We start from the raw sequence: 18,562 nt of genomic DNA on the forward strand, positions 1-18,562 counted from the left end.
GCTTTTTTTTTCTTTTTTTTTTTTTTTTCCTCTCCCCCCTCCTTTTCCTTTTAAAAAAGCGGCGCGGGGCGGTCACAGCCCCAGGGCGGCGGCGTGTTTCTTGGCCTTCAGGCGGAGGTCTGCGATGCTGGAGTTCTTGCTGGTGGTCTTGGCGGCGGCGGCCGCGGCCACCACGGAGGCGGCGGAGGCGGACTCGGCGAGGGTGGCGAGCGGGAGCCCGAAGGGGGGGGCCGGGAACATCATGTAGGGAGCGTGGGCGAGGTGCGGGTGCAGGTGGTGATGCGCGTGGGCCACGGCGCTGTCCAGCTGCAGCTGCGCCTGAACCTGCGGGGACAGCGCAGGGCGGGCGTGGCGGCGACCCCCGGGCGGCCGCGTCGCCCCCCTCCCCTCCCCGCCCCGCCCGCCCGTCACTTGCCTGCTGGAAGGGCATCCTCAGCGCGCCCACGTTCACGTACGGGGCCACCCGGCAGGCTTCGAACTGCGTGGCGGCACCGATGAGCACCCCTGGGGGAGGGCACGGCAGGGTCAGCAGCGGAGAGACCACCCCCCGACCCACCGCGCGCCCCACGCGGGTCGCTCCCCTCACCCACCGCCCCCACGCCGCCCCCCTCCCCGGTACCTTTGTGCAGTTGGTTTTCTTGCTTTCGGCATTTGGCTCGTCGGTTCTGGAACCAGACCTGCGGGGAGGGGGCACAGGGGGGTCACGGCGGCGCTGCCGCGGAGCTCCAAACCGAAAATAAACCCGCCAGCAACACCGCTGCTAATAATAATAACAACAACCAAAAAAATCCCAGACCGCGCAATCCCGCCGACAAAGACAGAAGCCCCCCCTCCCGAGCTCCGAAAAGCAAAAAGGAAAAGGGAAAAAGAGTTAAAATACCCTGAAAATCGCCACGAGCGGAGTGCGCGCTCCGGGAACACGATTTCCCAAGCCCCGGGTTCCCCTTTCCAAACCGACGTCCCCAAAGACCGAAATTGCTCCCTGATATCCGATACTAACGCGCCCTAATGGGCCTAAGAAGCTCGTGCTCATTAATAAATAAATTAATTAGCTTTATCTCCCAGAAAAACTCAGCACCGAAGAGTTTAATGACTTTTTTTCCCCCTTTCCCCCCTTTTTTCTTTTTTTTTTTTTTTTTTTTCTATTTTTGAGGGGGGGGAATTACGATCCTAAAAGCTGTGCTACAAAGAAGTTTCGAATTTCTCTGTTCACTGGAGTGTAGCACAGAAGCGGAATAATTGTCTCATTATCATGATAATCTAATTTGCTTGCACAGAAAAACGCTGCCCGTTAGACAAGAACATACTTTTAATATCGGAAATGAAATCGTTAAAATAAATTTCCAGATTAAAGTTCTGCTCGCTGGGAGAAAGGAGGGAGGGAAGGGGGGAGAGCAAAGTGCATCTTTAAAACATCCCTGTTTTAACCCCGAGCTCTGCGCCGCGTCCCGGCAGCCACATCCACCGAGGAATCTTTTCCCCACGGCCAGAAAAAGAAAAAAAAAAGTATAAAAATTGCAATTTTTGAAGTCTTACTCGAAGAGAGGAATATAAACGGGATTTTCCCCCTCCCTGTCATTTACTTCAGCCACGGAAAACCTGCCCAACAGCCACGTTCGCCCTCAGCCTCCCGCGGAAACGCACATTCCCTAATTTACAAATCAGCGCAGATACGAGGCAAAATATTATTGCAAAGCGCTTTTTTTCCGGCGGGATTTCTAGGGAATGGGTTTAATCTATGTAAATCTCCAAAAGTTATTATGCACCCTGCGATTTGGCATCATGGAAGCGCGGATTATGCGCCGCCGCCGCCTCCTTTGTCGAGCACCTCCCTGCTCCATTTTCCACAGCCAACAACTTTTTGCTTCGGTTTTGTTAAGATTTCGTGGACGGAAATGAAAAATAAATTTAAAAACCACAAACAAACAAACCCAAACAAAAAACATTAACCAAATTTAAAAAAAAAGAAAAAGGTGGGGGGGGCAGGGGGAGAGGAGAGGGGAAATGATGCTTTTATTTTTTATTTTTATTTTTTTGTGGTTCCGGCTCTGACAAAAGCTGCTCATTTGGAGTTTTTCTGTTCCCCGTGCGGCTCTGCCTCTGTCCTTACAATCTTACACGATGCAGGGAAACCCCCCAAGGATTGAGCGCATAGTTGGGTGCAGATGGTGCCTGCGAGCACAAAGATTGAGGGGGAGTATCTGTTACAGAGATACTTTCTACCAGCTGCAGATGTTCGGGGCCTAAAACTGCTCCATGTGTTCATACACATAATGACCATCATTTTCTCTTCTTTTATTATCAGAACGGAAATACACCGGAGCAGCTACATTTGTTCTCATTTGAGGAATCACCTTCTTCCCCACTCTTCAGCTCATCCCGACAAAACTCGCAGAAACCAGCCCGGGAACCCATTTTGAAAAACTTTGGGAGGGTGAAAAGAGCAGGTTAAATCCAAGGAAGCCGCGGCTTCTCGGGGAGGGAGAAATCTTAAAATAACCCCTGTTTATCCCAGACTTTTTGTATTTCATAAGCCCGAACAAAGCACCTCGCTCAATTTTTGTGCCGCTTCCCTCAAAATTTAAGAACTACACGGAAAACCGGCGTATATAGATATAAAAATTTTTTTTCACTTAAGGGTTTCTAATTCAGTTTATGAATTAGAAACATCCCTGAAGTGAATCTGTGTGTCCGCGGATGAGTCGTGAGCAGGGAAGGAGAGGGACCACAACCCACACCATCACAGAGCCACCGAGCTGCTGCCGAGGCAGGGATGGAAGAAACGCGGAGCTGGGAAAAACCGCGGCGGAACGAAGGGATGGGGACACGCCAGGAGACAAATCCTGAGGAGGCAAAACCCTGGGAGGCGGTTTCCAGATTTGCTGGGTGAAGCTGGGGCCGGGAGCTGTCTCCTCTCCCCGGCAGAAGGATGAGGCTCTTCCCCATAATGTCCCCGGCTCTTCCCCAGCTGGCCCTTTCTCCCGAGCACACGCACCCACGCGGGAGGGACCCCCGCAGCCCCGCTACCTGCACCCTGGCCTCGGAGAGCCCCAGCCGCTGGCTCAGCTCCTCCCGCATGAACGCGTCCGGGTAGTGGGTCTCGTCGAAAAGCCTTTCCAGCTCGTTCAGCTGCTCCAGGGTGAAATTCGTCCGGCTCCTCCTCTGCTTGATTTTCGTCTGCCCTTCGTCTTCCATCGCTTTCGCATCCTCCTTGCGCTCCTTCAGCTCTGGGGACACTGGGCACGACACAGCGGTCAGACCGGCGGGGCTGCGGGACGGGCACCGCGCGGTCCGGGGGCTCATCCCGCACCCGCCGCTGCCCGGGGGGATGCGGCGGGAGCCCCCCGGGGCCGGGACAGCCGGAGCGGGGCCTGCCCGCCCGGGCCGCGCTAGGCCGCCTCCGCCGCCGCCGTTGCGGGCCCCGCCGCCGGCTGCGGGAACGCGGGCGGGGAGGAGCGGGGTCCGCACCGAGCCCTCCCCGCCGACCCCCGGGGGATGCGCTGCAACAGGTCCCCGGAGCCGAGGCCGCTCCGCGCCCCCCCCCGAGAGCCGCTTTTCCTTGGGTCTTTTTCTGCCGGAGACGCGCCCCGGGCCGGAGCGCGGAGCCCCCGCGGCGACCCCCGCACCGCCCCCCGGGGGCCGCCCGGCCCGGCCCTGAGCCCGCCGCGCTCCCCCGGCCCCGCGGCACCGGTTCCCTTATTCCAGGCACCCGCTCCGGGGATGCTCCGGGCGCTCCGCCGGTCCGAACAAAAGGGCGGCAGCGACCCGCGGGTCCCCGCGGCCCCTGGGACGGGCCCGGCCGCTTCCCCGCAGCGCCCGAGAGCTCATTAATAAATCGGGGCGGCCCCGGGACCGGCCCCGAGCATCGCCCCGGGACCGGCCCCGCCGTACAGCCGCCGTTCCGGGGGGAGCCGCGGGGCGCGGAGCGGGGCTGAGCGCGGGCAGCGCGGCCCGGCCCCACGCGTGTCCGCGCGGCCCCGGCCCGCGGGGCCGGGATTTCGTTGGCTTCCCGTGGGATGCCGAGCGGGAACAAGATCGCGTTCCGAGCAAGTTAAATCCGTGTTGCAGTATTTTAATCTAAAAACTTCGAGGCTGGCCAAGGATCCCCCGCGGCCGGCGAAGCCCGGGAAGCCGCCCATCCCCGCCGGGCGCAGCCTCCCCGCCGGCCCCGCGCGTACCGACCCCGCCGGGGGAAGCAGGGCAAGGGCGAGGGGAAGGGGCGCAGGGGGGTCCCGCGGTGCCGCCGTTACCGTCGCTGAGCTTGGGGGTGGCCGCCTCGGCCGCTCTCTCGGCGGCGGCGTCGGGCTCCCTCGGCGGGGTCCGCCCGCCCGGCCGCGCCGCGGGGCTGCCCGTGTCCTCCCGGCCCGGCTCCGCCGCCGCCCCGCCGGGCTCCCGCGGGCCGCGCAGGGGCCCGCTCTCCAGCACCTCGCGGTAGGTGATGAGCTCCTTCTTCTCCTTGGCTTTGGGATCAAACGACTTGGAGACGAACGCCGTGAGCTCCTCCATGGCTCAGGGGCGCGTTGCCCCGGCTCCCCGGGCGGGCATCCACGGCGCGGGGGGGAGGCGGCGGCGCCCCGGGCCGTGCCGAGCCGGGCCGGGCCGTGCCGCCCGACGTGCAGGGCTCCCGGGGTCTGATAGCGACGCCGCGATTGAAGTGGCACTATTTATACTTTGCAAAGCCGGCCCCTTGTTCCCGGCGAATTACCTCCCCTCGGAGCTCTGAATGGACCCCTTCCTTCCTCCCTTCCTTCCTCCCCGTCCTTGCCGGCCGCCCGCCCGCCGCGGGGCACCGCGGCCACGGCACCGCCCGCCCGTCGCGCGCTGCGCCCTAATTAATTTAATTAGGAGCGGGACCGTGCGCGAGGTCCCGGGCGAGCGCGGCGAGGAGCGGGGCCGGGGCGGCGGGGGAGTGGCCACCGGGACGGCGGGGGGGCGGCGGGGGCCGCGCAGGCTCCGCGCACCGCCCCGCGGGGTCGGGTCAGCCCCGCATCCCGCATCCCGCACCGCCCCGCGGGCACAGCCAACGGGAGCTTCCCTGCGACCGGCCCCGCGGGAGCCGCGAAAGTTCGTTCGTGGGCGCCCAAACCCCCCCGAATTAACGCGTGGATAATTGGCGGTGACAAACGCGGCCGGGCCAGAAGCGGGCGCGCACCGAGGCATCGGATTCGGGCCAATTCCGCTATTTATCGCTAATGTTGTTTCCCTTTGTTTTTCGAACCCCGTCACGGAGCACTTCTGTTGACGGAACTCACCACTCTTGCACCTCCGCTAAATTCTAATAAATTATTCAGAATTGTTTAACTCTTGCCTGGGTATCGATTTTTTATTGACCTTTGGGGCGATGACTTCACAGAACGGGGCGTTTATTTACGGGGGCAGGTTGGGCACCGGGGGTGGAATTAGAGTGCGTCCAGCCCCTGTTACACACGACACGCAGCGATTCCCGGTCACCGCGCTCCCGGTTTCCAAAACCCGCTCCCACGTGGCATTGTCGGTCCCGGGGGCATCGGGCAGCGGAGGCCCGGGTGTGTGACCCTGCCCGGCCCCTCTGGCCGGAGCTTTCGTTGATCCCACGCAGCATTCCGCCATTCCCGTGGCATGGATCCCTTGCTCGGGAGCTCGCGTTAAACCGATCGAATTCGGGAAAAGGCGGAATTAAGTGAAGGATTCAATCGTTTCGTCGCTTTTCTCGCCGTTCCCGGCGGAGGCTCCGCTCGGTGCGTGCCCACCCGTGCCCGGGGCGCTCCGTCCCGCCGTGCCCACGGGGAGCGCTGCCCCTCGCCCACAGGGCTGTAAAACACTGACCCTGTCCGGGCTTTAAACACCGACCCTCCTTAATTTCTGCGAGGTGGAACCCCCCGCGTCCCCCGGGCCGCTCTCCCCGCACGGCTCCCACGGTGTGACACCAGCGCGCCCGTGGGTCGTCGCGGTTGTCACCGCGCTGTGCCCGATGCAGACAGCGCCCGGCGGGCTCTGAATCCCCCCGTGGGCAGCAGGACCCCCACTCGGGACCACCCACGCTCCCCTCCTGCTCCTCACCCGCACTGTGCCCGTGGGTCGTTGCGGTGGCCGCCGTGTCGGGTCACCGTGTTGGGTACGCTACAGAGAGCGTTCCGAGGGCTCTGCATGCCCCCGTGGGCAGCAGGACCCCCACCCGGGACCACCCAGGCTCCCCTCCGGCCCGTCCCCCGCGCCGTGCCTCGCACTATGCCCGTGGGTTGTCGCCGTTATCATCGCGCTGTGCCCGCTACAGACAGCGCTCCGTGGGCTCTGCACCCCCCCGTGGGCCCCGAGACCTCCTCCCCCGGGATCAGGACCCCCACCCGGGATCACCGACGCTGCCCTCCTGCCCGTCACCCGCGGCGTGCCAGGCAGTGTGCCACAGTAGTCACCGCGCTGTGCCCGGTGCAGACAGCTCTGGGTGTGCTCTGCACCCCCCGTGGGCAGCGGGACCCTCCGTGTCCCCCCCTATCCCCCGCCCGACCCGCGTGGGCGTCAACAGGGCAGCGCATCGATGTCTCGGCGCTCGCTGCGGCGGGCTGGGCGCGCTCGGCGGTGGATTGGCGCTGCCTGCCCGGCGGCCCGGAAGGCGCTGGGCTCGAACCGGGGCCGCGGCGGCTCCGCGGAGGTACCGGGATACCGGGATAACGGGGAAAAGGGGGTAAATCGGGGATAACGGGGGGGCACGGCTCGGCATGGGGGGCAAAGGACCCTGCTGCAGGGGCTAGGGGTGCCCTGCGGCCGCTCCCGGCGCCGCGCGGCCTCCGGTGCGGGGTAACGCCGATAACCCCGGTGCCGCACGTGGGCCCGCTCACGGCGCTGTCCCGGGATCCATCCACAGGGGTATCCCGGGATCCATCCACAGGGGTATCCCGGGATCCATCCACAGGGGTATCCCGGGATCCATCCACAGGGGTATCCCGGGATCCACGGGTCTGTCCCGGGATCCGCAGGGAGATCCGGGAGACGCGATCCGCGGGGGTTTGGCCCCACGGGAGCTCCGCGGTGAACTCACATCCCGGTGTTAAGGGACTGGCGCGTGTTTTACATGGAAAATATGGGGGAAATCTGGGAATTCTGGAGGTAGTTGCCATGTCCACGGCTTGGTTTGAGGTCTTAGTGCAGTTCTCTGCTGTTTTCTGGTTGACCTGTGGTGTCCCCTTGACTTGGGGCTTTTTCCCACGCTCTGGAGCCGTTTAGGTGGGAAAAGAGCTCCGAGAGCGTCGAGTCCAACCATGACCCAGCACTGCCAAAACCAGCACTGAAATACAGCTAAAGATTTGGGGCTGGAATGTTAAGGAACGCTAAGGAGTGTTGTTTAAATAAATGAATTCTTCTTTCATGACTTTGGATTGAGGCTACACTTTCCTCGAGTCCAAAACTGATGGGTTTGGAAAAACGCTGTTGATAAAATTGTCAAAGAAAACATGTTTTCTGTAACCACACAAATGTTCTGGGTGTTTGGGGTCTTGTTCCTATGGGAGAGATTGTAAGAAAGTAGCAAAATTCCTGTGGTTCCTTGATCTTTAGATTTCAAAGGTAACTGGTTGTGGTGCCTCTCTTGGGGGGTGGGATTCAAGTGTTCCTCTTTCAGTGAACTTTAACTTGGAAAAGGGAAAAAGGCAGCCCTGGTTAAGGAGAAGTAAATACAATAAATTTGACTTCAGTGTCCTTTGTTTCCTGGCTGGAGCTCCAGCAGCATCTCATTCCAACTTGTTGCTTCTGCCCCTGGACTTGCAGGAACTCAGCAGGAAAGAAGGGGATCCTGGAATATTGCAGTGTATTTTCCATCAATTTTCCATCAATACCCTTCTAATCAATTATAATTTCTTAAAGGGTCCTGTTTGTAGAGGTGCCACATAACCAGTGTGGGTGGGCAGTATTTGGGTTATAGCTGATCTATGATGAGAATACAGGAATAATTTGAAACTCTTGTTTGTAAAGATGTGTTGCACTTGAAATAGTCCTGACATCTCTGAAACAAGATTGAACAGGGCCAGATGAATGAATTCATGAGTGTAAACTTCTTACTACTCTCTTTAAATAGGGTTTTTTGGGGGAAGTCTGTTTCCTATGTCATTTATGCTTTCTTTAGGTGGGATATTGGGAAGGAATTCCTCCCTGTGAGGGTAGTGAGAGGCTGGAATGGATTTCCTGGAGAAGCTGTGGCTGCCCCATCCCTGGAATTGTCCAAGTGTTGGACAGGGCTTGGAGCAACCTGGGATAGTTTATGGAAGTGTCCGTGCAGGGAAAAGTGTGTCCTGTACTGGAGGGAAGGTCCAAAGCCCCCGGTGAAAGGTTGTCCCTGTCCAAGCTGTGTCACCTGTGGAATTCCAGGATACCCCTGTAGGACACAGCCACAGGGCTCAGCTGCACAAATTGTCCCAGGATCCACTTCTGGCACCTCTTTTCCCGTGGGAGCTCCAGGATGTGCAGGGTCTCACTTGTCCCTGTGCCTGCAGCTCACCCGGGGTGGATCCAGCGCTCCTGGAGCTCCTCTAGGATGTGCCTGGATGCCACAGGTCTTGTCCTGTCCTAGGGAATGGCCATGGCACGTGGTTCTTTGCTCCTGGAGACACAAAACTGACATTTACATCATATATTTCCCAAGTTTCATGTGCTGCTTAATCCAGTTGTGTGTCCCAAGGGGGAGGAAAGCTGATGGCAAAATAAAAGGCGTTAAAAAAACGGACAATATAGAAGTTGAAATGGGATGTTGTGGCTCATAATGATCCACATCAGAAATGTCTTTTATACTCTTTGTTTCTTGGGTCTCTTTTATTATTCTCCCTGTGATCTGTGAACCTTTAACTCAGAATCTCTGGGTTGTAGTTTCATTTTCCAGGCAGTTCTACTCATTTTGAGTTTCAGGTTCACGTTCATTTGCAGGTTGTTCTATCAGTGTATCCTTGAAGAGCTTTATTTTACTGTTCAATAACTGTTAGTGCCTTGGAGCTCTGGAAATCTTTTACTACAAGGGGAAAAAATTGACTGCACAAGATGGTGTGTTGATATGAATTGACATTCCTTTGTGAGATTGTCAATTAAAGTTGCAGTTCCTTAAATGAGATAAACTAGTCTCTAAAGTCCTGCCTCTCTTTGCCAAAATCTGTGTGGAATAACTTCAGTAAGATGGTAAAATAACTTAATTTAAGAAAGCACTTCTCTTGCACAGCAGTTTAGGAGGATTCCTAAAATTTTGCTGGTTTAGGTGGATGGAGATTTGCTGGTTTAATCTGAGTATGTAAAAACCTTTAAAAAGGACCAAGTTCTGAAGTGCTGGAAACAGAATCTGTTGAGAAGCAAAGTAAATAAATAGAGGGATTTGCAGCAGCAAAGCTTGGGAATGGCTGATTTGTAGGCTGATAGCTTGGAGTCGTGTGCCAAGGAACCGTCTGGGATCCACAGGGATTTGGCTCCATCGGATTGAGTTTATGGAGCTGCTGTTTATTGTGGCAGTGGGTGAACTCTCATGAGCATCAAAACAAATCCAGGTGCTTAAGGGATTGTCTTGTGTTTTGCATTGAGCTGTTGGGGAAAATATGGGAATTCTTGAGGTCGATGCCAAGTCCAGAATTTGGTGTTTTTCCAGTAGGATGTTCCTTTGCCTCCTGACTCATTCTTGCTGCAGCTTCCTCACCCTGGCTCCAGGGCTCTGATAATCCTTAGGAGGAGTTTCAGTCCTCCTTGGTGGTGAATTCCTCCCTTGTGCTGTTCCCAGCCTCTCCCTGTGGATCAGGAGCTGCTGCATCGGGGGCAAAAAAAGTGCGAGAAAAGGGAAAGTTTGGGTGGAGAAAATGAACCAGTTTGGCCTGTCCGTGCTGGAAATTGGAGGATGAGGGAAGGGAACGGAGCTGGGGAAGGGTCTGGAGCACCAGGAGGGGCTGAGGGAGCTGGGGGGGCTGAGCTGTGTATGTGTGTATATACATATATATGTATCTGAGAACCAAAGTACTGCAGACAGGAGACGTTCTGCCAGTTGTGCCGTTTGTTTCCCGCAGTTGAAGATGGGCCGCCGCTCCTCGGACACGGAGGAGGAGAGCAGGAGCAGGAGGAAGAAGAAGCACCGCAGACGTTCCTCCTCCAGCAGCTCCTCGGACAGCAGGACCTACAGCCGGAAGAAATCGGGAAGGAAATCCAGGTCCAGGTCGCGCTCCCGGGATCTCCAGTCCTGGTCCCACTACGAGAAAAGGTGCGTTTGTAGGAATTCGTCGTTGCTGATTTTTACAATCTGAGAGCTCTTCCGTGTCGTGGCAGGAGCTGGAAGTGTTTGAATCGAGTTTTCTCTGATTTCTTGGTGAAATGTTTTCATTTTGAGCAAGCTTAGAAAGCAAACCCAGCCCCCTGACCAGAAAAACCCAAACCACCTTCGCCCTGCAGGAGTACTAAAGCAGGGAATTTGGAGATCCAAAGGGAACTTCCTCATTAAAACAGGTAAAACCCAGCCAAGTAAAATAACTTTCTTTTTTTGTCCAGCAGGGACACCTTCCACTGTCCCAGGTTGCTCCAAGCCCTGTCCAACCTGGCCTTGGACACTCCCAGGGATGGGGCAGCCACAGTTTCTCTGGGCAACCTGTGCCAGGGCCTCACCACCCTCACAGCCAGGAATTCCTTCCCAATATCCCATCTAGCCCTGCCCTCTGGCAGTGGGAAGCCATTCCCTGTGTCCTGTCCCTCCATGCCTTGTCCCCAGTCCCTCTCCAGCTCTCCTGGAGCCCCTTTAGGCCCTGCAAGGGGCTCTCAGGTCTCCCTGGAGCCTTCTCTTCTCCAGGTGAACATCCCCAGCTCTCCCAGCCTGGTTCCAGAGGGGCTCCAGCCCTTGGAGCATTTCCATGGTCCCATCCTGGTTGTCTCAGCCTGACTTGTGGTCAGTGTATTAGTAAGTGGAGCTGGAAAACCCTCCTTGTGTCTGGCTGCCCTGTGAATATATTGGGAACTGCTCCTGACAGCCCTTCCTGGAGCTGGCAGAAGAGGGAAGAGGTGACTGCTTGGGAGGAGTGTCTCAGTTGTTCATCTCCACCCCCTTCCCTGTGCTCCTTCCCAGCCTCTCCATGCCCTGAGGGCACACGGTGGGATGCCAAGGGCTGCCATCCCTGGGCTGCCATCCCAGCCCTGTGCTGCTGCCACGAGCTCTGATCCCGTTAGTCCAGGGCAGGCATGGCCATCTCCCACACACACCAGGGCTCCGAGGGGGATTAGGGGCTGGATGGGGACCAGTGACTGAAATTGGGTCCAGAAAAGACCAAAGGGTCTGTTTTTAGGGTCTGGCTGGAGCCTTGGCTGTGCCAAGGGACATTTTGGGACATTTGCTCCTGGCAGTTTTACACGCTGGGTCCTACTGGATTTATCCCTGACCCTGAGGGATAAATGAAAAGCAGCAGTTTCTAAGATTCCTGTTCCTCATCCAGCAGGAATGCTACATTCCTTTGCCAGATGAATACCTGTTCTTTAGCAGTTAACCTGTATGTCTCTTCCAGTTTTCCAGCTCCTGCAGCCCCTTTCCCTTGTGCTGGATAATCACATATCACACTGAGCACACCCTGAATTACAGGAGGGTTTCTGTGGTGTTATATTTTGATATTAATCAAACAATCAAAAATATGGAGGTTCTCATTAGTATTTTAATTGTTGCTTAGTTAACTATTAGGGAGATGGAGAGGAAATCTTAAAAGTAAGACTTGAAAGATATCCCCATTCCCAGTTTTGGGGTTAGTTGGTGTAGTTTGGTATCTATTCTTTTAGTTTTCTCCTTTGTGTATAAGAATTTATTCTTCGAATAAAGGAAACTGGGTGGGAGGGGCAAAGGAGGACACCCCTGTGACTCCTGATTGAACTCGGGAGGAAACTCCCCAGCTCAGATGGAATAAATTAACACTGATTAGTTGATTATTAAGAGCACTTTGAGGAGAGCAGCCCAAGCTCTCGTGGCCTGGGCTGTGTGTTTGGCAGTATGAGCTCTTTGAGGCAGCACTGCCCATGTGAACGGGAGTCCCTTGTTCCAGAGGAATAGTGGGATTTGAGGCTTCTGGGGCACAGTCCAAACCCCACAGGTTGGTACCTCGTTTTGAAGTTGTTTTCAGGGGTTTTGTGCCCGTTCCTTTGGGTTTTGAGGGGCAGTCACCCACCCACAGCCTGGTTGTGTTGCAGGCGCAGGCACAGATCCAGCAGCAGCTCTTCCTACGGCTCCAGGAGGAAGCGCAGCCGGAGCCGATCCAGGGGCAGAGGCAAATCCTACAGGTCCCAAAGGTCCAGGTCAAAAAGTAGAACCAGAAGGTAAGACTCTTCCCTAGGGAAAAAAAAAAAATAGCATGTTCACTTTAACAACATGAATTTAAAATCTCCTGATTAGTGAGCTTGGACAACACCAGAAATAATGGATATGGGTGTTCCTGCAAACTCCATTCCCCTTGGAACTCCTCCTGATTTGAAACCCCTCTGGAGTGCTTTTCATCCAATAAATCTTTCAGTTACACTGGTGAAACAATTTGGAGAGAAGTTATTTATTTTGCATCTGACCAAGTGCAAAAAGCATGAATAAAGTCACTTGTTTTCACAGAATCATCTTAAAATTCCTTGTAGGTTTTTTTTTGGTTACTGGTTTCCACAATTCCCAACATTGGCTCCCTGAAGATCAGAATAAACTTATTTTCTCATCTGTATTTCCCCTTGGAAAAAGATGAGTATTTAGTTATGCAGTTTTTTATTAATATTTAAGATATCTACAGTGCTGAATTTTGTCTTAAATTGCTTTGTGACAAATGAATGTTTTCAATAATAACCACAATTCCAATATTTAAATCTGGCTCAGAAGTTACAAATTGTGCTATGAAATTTGCTTTACTTTTTTAATTAGAAGCAGCTCAATTTGTGTATACTTTCCAATTAAGAAGTTTGGTAACTCAAGTTGAACCAGAATTACTGTTAGCATTTTCGATTGGTTTTAAATTAATTGAGTGTATCAGGCAGATCAGAGCTGTTTTGGTGTGTATTTACAAATCTTCAGCCAAGTAATTTTGTGTCTCTGCACTAAGAATTTATTAAACCTGTTATTTATATATATTTGTCTATATTTATATACCAAACAGTAGAATTGTTGCCTCTAAATGTTGATAAATTGTTGTTGAAAGATGAGAATATTCCACTTCCTCTTATTTGTATTCTGCCCTGAGTTTTTCCCAGCTGTTCATTACAATAGTTGCCTGAACACTTATTGCTGCAGTGCCTTTGTAGTAGAAATTTGGTTATTTAAACTGCCTGATGTGTCTCTGAGAATCCTCAGCATCGGAGCTGGACACCCCAGATAAGCTGCTGGGCTGCCTGTGGAAATATTCCTGGGAATATCCACCTTTTCTGTCAAGAAAATCAGTTATAAGCCACTGCAAAGTGCAAAGGATGAGGTGAAAATGAAGGCTTTTCAGCCTGTCACGTACTCAGCGTTAGGAAATGTGATAAACTGATTTAAAAAGGGTTTTTATTGTAATAATACAAAATTGCAGCTTTCATTAGCAATAGTCTGATGGTCTCTTTTCCAAGGGGTTTGATGATTTTAATCATCATTGCAATATATGGAAATGAGGCACCTAAAAACATGACAAATATCGGGTATAAAATATTTTATGTGTAAAATATTCCAGCTTTGCAGTCCTATAGAGGGTAGAGCTGCATGTTGCTTTAAATGCATTTCCTGTGCACAGACGTGATTCTTCAGGGAAAATATTTATAAATAACATCCTAAATGATACCAGAAGAGTCTAAAAGCTTAAAACTAAACCCAACAGGACACATAAAGCCCTTTATTGTCATTTTTTTCCCTGAGTCTGCTGCAATGTTACCCTGAGAAGCCGTGGATTAATCTGATTTTTGGAGCAGAGTTAAATCCTTGCTGCTACTCCAGGCCTGTGTTTGCCCTGCTCGTGGTGTTGAGGTAGTTGCAGTGATGCCAAATAATCTCCTTTTTTGCCTCAAAATCACTCAGTCCAAGGGCTGACCAGCTTTCCACAGAGGACTCAGGACTTCAGGATTCTTCAGGCTGGAAAAGGGGTCATGGGGGAAAGAGGGAATGTGATGGAGGGGTATAAAAAATCAAGATAAGACTAAAAATGGTGGGAAAAGATGATGAAGGATTGAGGGTTTCCCACCTCCTCCCATGTCTGACCTGGGGCAGGTGTGGAGGGAGGGAAGTCAGGCAGGTCCTGGGAAATAAAAGGAGATGGATCTTAGGGATAAAGGAATTAAGCTGTGGAGGCTGTGGATACCACAAGTGGAACTAAAAAAGAAATCATACAAGAAAAATCCACTCAAATGTAGAGATGCAGAGACAGTTTGTCTGTGGAAATGTAGAAATTTGTACTGCTGAAATGGAATTTTCATGAATTCCAGCTGGAATTCCTCATTTTCTTTGCCTGGGGTGGGACAACTTCTTTTCATGTGACTTTTACAGGTAGATACTGAAGGAAACACCTGTAAATAACTGATAAAAGTAACTCGGGCAGCACCTGGAGTTCCTGCAGTGAGCAGTGGCACCCACTGGAATATTCCTGTGGATCCCCAACTTGTGCATTGCCAGGGGAGGGAGGGAAAGCTCCTGCCCCACAGGAGAGCAGCAGTTTGGGATGCAGCAGGAAAGGGAAGATCACCTCTGTGCCCCCTGGATTTGTAACATTCCCCTTGTACCTTCCCAGTATTATCACCTTTAGGTCATTTTAAATTTAATTTTATTAATTATGGGTCTGACCTTAGAAAACAAGCTTCTTATTGGGAGTTAAGATCCATCACGTGGTGTCTTTAAATCTCTGGAATTGTTTTTGGTGTCAATCATGCAGGTGGCACAAATTCTGTATCCTGTAATGTCTTTTCCCTCCACAGTCCCCTGTCAAATTAAGATTTAAGTTGGTTTTTCAAGGTAATGAAGGTGTTGTTAAAAGTCTATGTGGCTGCAATGCATTTTTTTTTTTAAATAACTTTATTATTAAAGTGATTTTTAGCTTTAATAGGTGTTTTATTTGAGTGAATGATCTACAGATCTCCAACAGTGTAAACCACTGAAATATATCCAATTTTAATTGGGACAGTTGGATTTTTATAATGACACATTCAAAAAGATTTTAAGTAGGTTTTATTTGTAACCTAAACCCATATTTTTGTACTTTATTTGAGAAGAAAACCTGTGCATTTATAACTGTTTTATTTTAGAAGCAGTTTATAGGGTCAAAAAAGTGGGGCTTCCTGGTGATGCTTGTGCTGCATTTGAGAAGATAAGGGAACTTGTGCATTTATAACTATTTTATTTGACATGTGTTTTTTTGAGTCAAAAAAAAAATGGGTCTTCCTGGTAATGTTTGTGCCATATTTGAGAAGAAAACTTGTGTGTTTATAAGTATTTTGTTTTAGAAGCCGTTTTTATAGTCAGAAACAGTGGGGCTTCCTGGTAGTGTTTGCACTTGATTCGAGAGGAGGAGAAAACTTCTGCGTTTGTAGCTCTGTTATTTGGGATGCAGTTTTTATAGTCCTGAAAATGGGGCTTCTTGGTAACGTTCGTGCTTTGTTTGAGAAGGAAACCTGTGCATTTGTAAGTATTTTGTTTTAGAAGCAGGGTTTTTTTTTTTTTTTTTGAATGGAAAAAAGTGGGGCTTCCTGGTAATGCCATAAATTCCGAGCTGTCCTGCAGCGAGGCAGCGCGATGCAAATACGACTTAATAAGATCACAAACTGAATTTGGGCGAAACAAGCGAGATTTTACATTAAATTAGGAATTTTTAAAACCGATTTAGTTTGTTTTACCGAGCATTTGCTTAATAACATTTCGCCTCCTCGCAGTCTTTTTTTTTTTTTTTTTTTAAAGCCAATAATTCGCCCGTGGAAGCGCCGGCACAGCCCGGGCGGGGAAATTGGAAGCAACAGCTCCCTCTCTGCATCCACCCGGCGAGGGGAAGGAATATTTGAGCTCCGCAGGAATTTAATAAATCATCCCATTTCCTAATTTGATCATATTAGATGCTGATGTGGAAGGAGCATTGCGAATAGCAGCTCCTCATTAATATACATCAGGCTGGGGAGGGGGGGAGCGGGGGGTGCCGGTGCAGGGATGTCACAGCTCCCCTTCCCGACTTTCCTAAGTGGAACAGGTTGATGTGATCCCGGGTGTGATTTGTCACTGTCTTGCTAAAATGGTTTGGGTCGAGTTATGGAGTCCAGAGAGCTGGTGGCTGATAAATCAAACGGGGATTGAGTGGACAGGAGGCAGTGATTGATACTGTGACAGGATATGAGGACAGGAATCTCCATCCGAGCACGCACGATATTGAATATGAGGAGGAAAATGGCCCTGGAGTATGGATATTATTCAAGGAAATGAGAATAATAATATCAGCTGGAAATTATTGCTGGCTGAAGATTAGGAGAGTTCTTATTAGAATATTGTGCTTCTCTGGGATGGGGAAGCTCAGCCCTCGTGTAATTCCCGGGTGGATGGAGCCGGGTTAATATTTTTGGAGTTTTCACTGTGATTGTTCTTGCAAGTTAATCATATATATATATGTAATCATATAGAAAATACTCTGCATCAGAGCTCATGGCACAAATCTTCTAATTCACCGAGCTTTAAATAGAATTAACCCCCAAATGTTACCCTGTATTCCTTGATTTCCTACAATCCTGTGATTACAGAGTATCCCACTATAATTGCCTTTAAATATGCAAGTTTGCTTTATTGTCTGCCAAGTGCTTTTGGCTTTTTACTTTATGTTAAACACCAGACTGCTGCTTTGTAATACCTTTAATGCAGTTCAGCTCAAAAACTGACCCAAACTCCCCAAGTACATCTATAGATGGTGAAGGAGAGGAAATTTTAAGTGTAAAATAACGTGCCTGTAGCCCTGCTGCCTTTGGAGTGTCGCTGAAGGAGCTGTTTGATCAGTGTACAGGGGTTTTTTCCCCAGTGTGTGTGTGTGGATACACATTTACATCTTATTTCTTTACCATCCTTCCAGCCTAATTAATTTAATATTGAAATGTGTGCAGTTGTTGCAGTCCAGGGGCAGGGACCTGCTTCTTTGGGGTGGCTTTGGAATAAACTTGGGTTTGAGCTGGAAAAGCAGCTTGTGGAGTGAAGCTGCCACTACCCAGCAATGTAAACTAGAATTAACTGAGGTTCAACCCTCACAGCTTGGCAGAATTCTTTGTGTTTAGCAGTTAGAATTTGTACTATTTAAGAACAATGCAGGGGGAAAGGGACCATTAAATAAATCATAGTAAAATCCCACTGACTTCTCCTTTGGTCTTTGAGAATTTCCTTTTTTAATATCTTCTTATCCATTGCTATTATGTATTTTAGTGAAAGGTCAGTATTGCACAGTGAAATGTTAACACCTTTTAAAGATAATATCATTGAGTGCTTTTGTATTTGTGTTACTTGAAATGGGTCTCTCTTCAGTTAATCTCTCTTTTCTCCATGCATCGTATTATTTTAGAGGGGTATTAATGTGTCAGAGTCTTTCCAAATGAAAACCTGACTTATCAGCTGATAAAAACTGTTGGATCAAGACACAATCTATGCTAAATTGTATTCAAAATACAGGTTTTACTTACAGGCTGTAATGAAATGGCTCAATCTAATTGTGTAAAATTAGAAGACTGATCTTAAGGATGTCGTGAAGAAAGACTAAATTTCAGTCTGATGCAGATGTCAGGTTTAAAGTTGATTAAAACTGATTCAAGTTGTTTCAGATAAGAGCAGAGGTCCTGCTGTGGGACTGTATTAGCACAGGTGATGTTCCAGGAGAAGGGAAGGCTGAGGGAATGAAGGGAAGGTTTTCTGGCCTGACCAGCCCACAACCATCACACAGGGTGGGTTGGTTTGTCTGCTGGGGAGGAGATGGAAGGGAAAGTTGAGGAACAGCAGCAGAACTGAGGGGGAGCAGCAGGACTGGGACTGGGACAGGGACTGGGACAAACACGGCCCTTTCTCTGCTGGAAGAAACAAGAACTTACCAGACAACTGCAAAGAATGAGGTTGGGCACATGTAGAGAAGCTCTTAAGACTCTTAATCTATAAAAAGACTTTGAAAATACCTCTTTTGGAAATGGATCCAAGAATTTTCCAAGGAGAAGCAGACAGGAGTCCTATCAAAAATCAAACAATGCTATTTAATCAGCATATTGCTTTGGAAATTCCAACCCAAGCCATTCCATGCTTCTAGGATTGCTTTTTTTTTTTTTTTTTACTGGGGATTTGGTAAAGTTGCAATAAAAGAGTCCTTAAAAGGGCTTGACCTGGAGGGCTGCAAGCTATGATTGATTGATTGATCTTGTGGTTGTAGTATTCTCTCTCTTTCTTTTCTTTTTTTTTTTTTTTTTTGGCCTGGTTGTAGCTACTGGAGCCTCTATTCCCTTAAAGTATTGATCTGCTCCTTAGGATATTTTTTACTCCTGTCCTTGCTACACAAATGAACACATTCATGTAAAACCAGCTGTACAGACCCACATGATTATGCAAGGAATCAGTGTAAATGTTACATATTTGTCTCTCTTCTTACTGGTGGGAAAGTTGGAAGCCTCTGATCCA

The 18,562-nt window shown here is 50.9% G+C and overlaps 2 protein-coding genes across 2 annotated transcripts in view; one reads left to right on the forward strand and one right to left on the reverse strand.

Moving 5' to 3' along the window:
- Positions 1-47: 47 nt before the first annotated feature.
- Positions 48-4,538, reverse strand: SHOX2 (short stature homeobox 2). Its single transcript, XM_017831369.1, has 5 exons — positions 4,251-4,538; positions 3,028-3,236; positions 620-677; positions 416-504; positions 48-324 (listed from the first exon to the last, which is right to left on the reverse strand). Exons 1-5 carry the CDS (start codon positions 4,504-4,506, stop codon positions 73-75), a joined length of 864 nt encoding a protein of 287 aa, XP_017686858.1. The 5' UTR covers positions 4,507-4,538; the 3' UTR covers positions 48-72.
- A 1,976-nt stretch (positions 4,539-6,514) lies between these two features.
- LOC108505411 (serine/Arginine-related protein 53-like) overlaps positions 6,515-18,562 on the forward strand; it is a 38,059-nt gene continuing 26,011 nt past the window's right edge. Inside the window, exons 1-3 of the mRNA XM_017831364.1 lie at positions 6,515-6,628; positions 10,002-10,192; positions 12,148-12,273. Coding sequence (XP_017686853.1) covers positions 6,515-6,628; positions 10,002-10,192; positions 12,148-12,273 — 431 coding nt within the window. The remainder of the gene's footprint in view (positions 6,629-10,001; positions 10,193-12,147; positions 12,274-18,562) is intronic.

This window comes from Lepidothrix coronata, unplaced genomic scaffold (genome assembly GCF_001604755.1).
Source record: "Lepidothrix coronata isolate B3197 unplaced genomic scaffold, Lepidothrix_coronata-1.0 Scaffold190, whole genome shotgun sequence".
Classification (NCBI taxonomy): Eukaryota; Metazoa; Chordata; class Aves; order Passeriformes; family Pipridae; genus Lepidothrix; species Lepidothrix coronata.